This window comes from Cynoglossus semilaevis, chromosome 8, assembly GCF_000523025.1.
Source record: "Cynoglossus semilaevis isolate Cse_v1.0 chromosome 8, Cse_v1.0, whole genome shotgun sequence".
In the NCBI taxonomy this organism is placed as follows: Eukaryota; Metazoa; Chordata; class Actinopteri; order Pleuronectiformes; family Cynoglossidae; genus Cynoglossus; species Cynoglossus semilaevis.
The window spans coordinates 29,069,386-29,071,768 of NC_024314.1; the positions used below are offsets into that span (position 1 = coordinate 29,069,386).

At 49.1% G+C, this 2,383-nt stretch overlaps 1 protein-coding gene and 1 long non-coding RNA gene across 2 annotated transcripts in view; one reads left to right on the top strand and one right to left on the bottom strand.

The window, feature by feature from the left end:
- nap1l1 (nucleosome assembly protein 1-like 1) overlaps positions 1-2,383 on the bottom strand; it is an 8,434-nt gene that overhangs the window by 3,995 nt on the left and 2,056 nt on the right. The window contains exons 2-9 of the mRNA XM_008316055.3: positions 1,821-1,856; positions 1,567-1,655; positions 1,354-1,456; positions 952-1,093; positions 782-862; positions 573-701; positions 347-409; positions 60-201 (exon numbers count right to left, since the gene is read on the bottom strand). Of these exons, the coding sequence (XP_008314277.2) occupies positions 60-201; positions 347-409; positions 573-701; positions 782-862; positions 952-1,093; positions 1,354-1,456; positions 1,567-1,655; positions 1,821-1,837 (766 nt within the window). The 5' untranslated portion in view covers positions 1,838-1,856. The remainder of the gene's footprint in view (positions 1-59; positions 202-346; positions 410-572; positions 702-781; positions 863-951; positions 1,094-1,353; positions 1,457-1,566; positions 1,656-1,820; positions 1,857-2,383) is intronic.
- Positions 1-2,383, top strand: part of LOC112487285 (uncharacterized) — a 17,042-nt gene that overhangs the window by 3,452 nt on the left and 11,207 nt on the right. The window contains exon 2 of the long non-coding RNA XR_003050235.1: positions 1,130-1,132. This is a non-coding gene — a long non-coding RNA (uncharacterized LOC112487285). The remainder of the gene's footprint in view (positions 1-1,129; positions 1,133-2,383) is intronic.

The following is a 2,383-nucleotide window of genomic DNA, read 5'->3' on the forward strand; positions in this document are numbered from 1 at the left end:
CATTCATTCCAGTCTAACCTATCCAGGGTACCGGACCAGTACCGTGGTGCAGCGGTCTTACCCGGTGCAGCTCATGATCTCCGGTCCATCAAAGGAGAACGGGTCGCTCTCGTCGGGCTCTGATCTCATCTTGTAGGTTTTTGTCAGTATTGTGTTTGAGAAGAAGTCGTTGGGTTCAAAGTGGAATTCTAGTGAGAAACTCTGGGTGGGGGGAGAGGGGGGCAAAAACAGTTTTGGTTAAAAACCCACGTCTGGTGAGAGAGTGGGGGCAAAAAAAGTTTTGGTTAAAAACCCACGTCTGGTGACATCAGAGACTTGACCCAGTACCAGGACGTGGTGGTCTTACCATGGGCTGACCCGGGTCAGAGAACTTGACTTTGATGTCTTGTAGATGTTTGAGGATCGGCTCCTCCGGCCCCCGTGGACAAGATGAAGGACATTAGACCGTCTGACACACACACGCTGCACTACAACACCTGGCCAGCAGAGGGAGGCAAACCCAGATGTTTCTGTTTCCTGATCCAGTGGGTGACCTACTTTGCCTCGCCCAGGGGCATTGTGGGAAGCCCTACCTGCAGCATGTCACTGAGCAGGTCCACGTTTCTGAAAACAGTTAACCAGAAGTCGGGGATGCCTTTGGGGTCCTCCTTCTCCTCGTCTTTCTTCTCCTCCTCCAGCTTGGCCTTCTCCTTCATCTCATCCTACGGGACAAGTCGGAACTTCAGGTTTCGGAGAAACTCATTACAGCAGACGTAGCATTTCAGAAAGTCAAAGTTCTTACGGTGAGCTCTTCGTCGTCGTTCTCCTTCCATTCACACTCCTCGTCCGTTGGCTCGTAGGCCGCTTTCAAAATGTCACTCCTCTGCAACAGGACAGACAAGAGTTCAGCTTCAGAACATTAGAACATGAGAAGGTCGGGCTGGGGTCGGGTCGGGGAGGACGGGGTCGTACTTTGTCAAAGAGCGGCTGGTAGAGGGCGGCGTACTTCCTCTCCAGTTCGTGGACTTCTTCGTAGAACTTGGCTTCGATCTGGGCACATTTGACCTGCAGGTTCTTCAGGGCATTGATGCGTCTCTTGACAACCTTGGGTAAACTGTCGGGGACAGACACGAGCAGAGGTGAGGACGAGACAGTCCAGGGTATCTCAGGTATGTGTGGTTAAAGCCGAGGGGCGCGACAACAAAAGTTTTCCCGTCAAAAAACAAAAACACCAGAAAACAAAAACAAAAAAACAACCATCAAAGTGACGACAGACGTACAGTCAGCTACGAACTCCAAACTAACATTTAACGCGGACATTTTAATTAAAATTTTAAAAAGGTTCCCAGGTCAGGTCACGACCCGGCCACTGACCTCTCGATGTACCCAGATGGAGACCCGTTCAGACCGTCCAGCCTCTCCTGCAGGGCAGCCAGGATCTGTGGGTTCTGCATCATCTGCACGGTCAGCTGACGAGCTGCGGAGACCAATCACAGTTAGAGCTCCAGGTCTCCAGGGACAACATCTGACCAGGACGTGTCACCAAAACGGTCCACATCTGAAGAAGGAGCGTTTTGTTTTCCTGACCTTTGCTGTTGACGTCCTCTCCGGTCTCCTCCTCCTCCACGTCCTCCACGTCCTCCATGTCTGCAGGGTCCATCTCAGCCTGGTCTTTACTGCACAGACAGGTGGAGAGAGACGTCAGTGGGGGGGGGGAGGGGTGGGGGCGGGGGGGACACAAACAGATCAGTGGACCCTGGGCTGCAGCCCAGACGTCAGGACCCACCGAGGACAGAGATTTTAGATCCAACTAGTTTAAAAATACAACAACAACAACTTACTTGTCAATGTCGGCCATCTTAGAATCTGAAGTGAAGCTGCAGGAAAAAAAAAAGAAAAAAAGTTTAGTAACAAAATAAAAACCAATTCAATTCATCATTTCAGAGTCAAACTGTGAACAAGTTCAAGTATAAACAGCTGGACACAAATACACAGGTCAGGGATTTACTACAACTGTACACGTAAAGTACATGACTTCACAGTAGAACTCAGAGGTCACAGGGAATTGAACCAGCAACAGTCTGTGGATTATCAGGTTCTGGACCACAGCAGAAAAATGAGTTTGGTTTGAATTGATACGAAAGAGAAAAACGTTTTATTTTGGAAAATACTCCAACAGTGAAGATGGCCTTCAAAATAAAAGTCTTGGCACAGTTTTGTTTTTGTTAGAATTTAGATCAACAGTCAGTGAAGAACTGGTTATCGTCCATGGTGATCCCACTAACTAGGTCATCTCTGAGTCACTGTGGAGGTTGATCAGCACAGCGACCTGTCACTTTATTTTGGCGTTTTTTTCCACCACACCTCGGTGAAGACTCGGTCACAGATCGTCTTACAGTAAAAC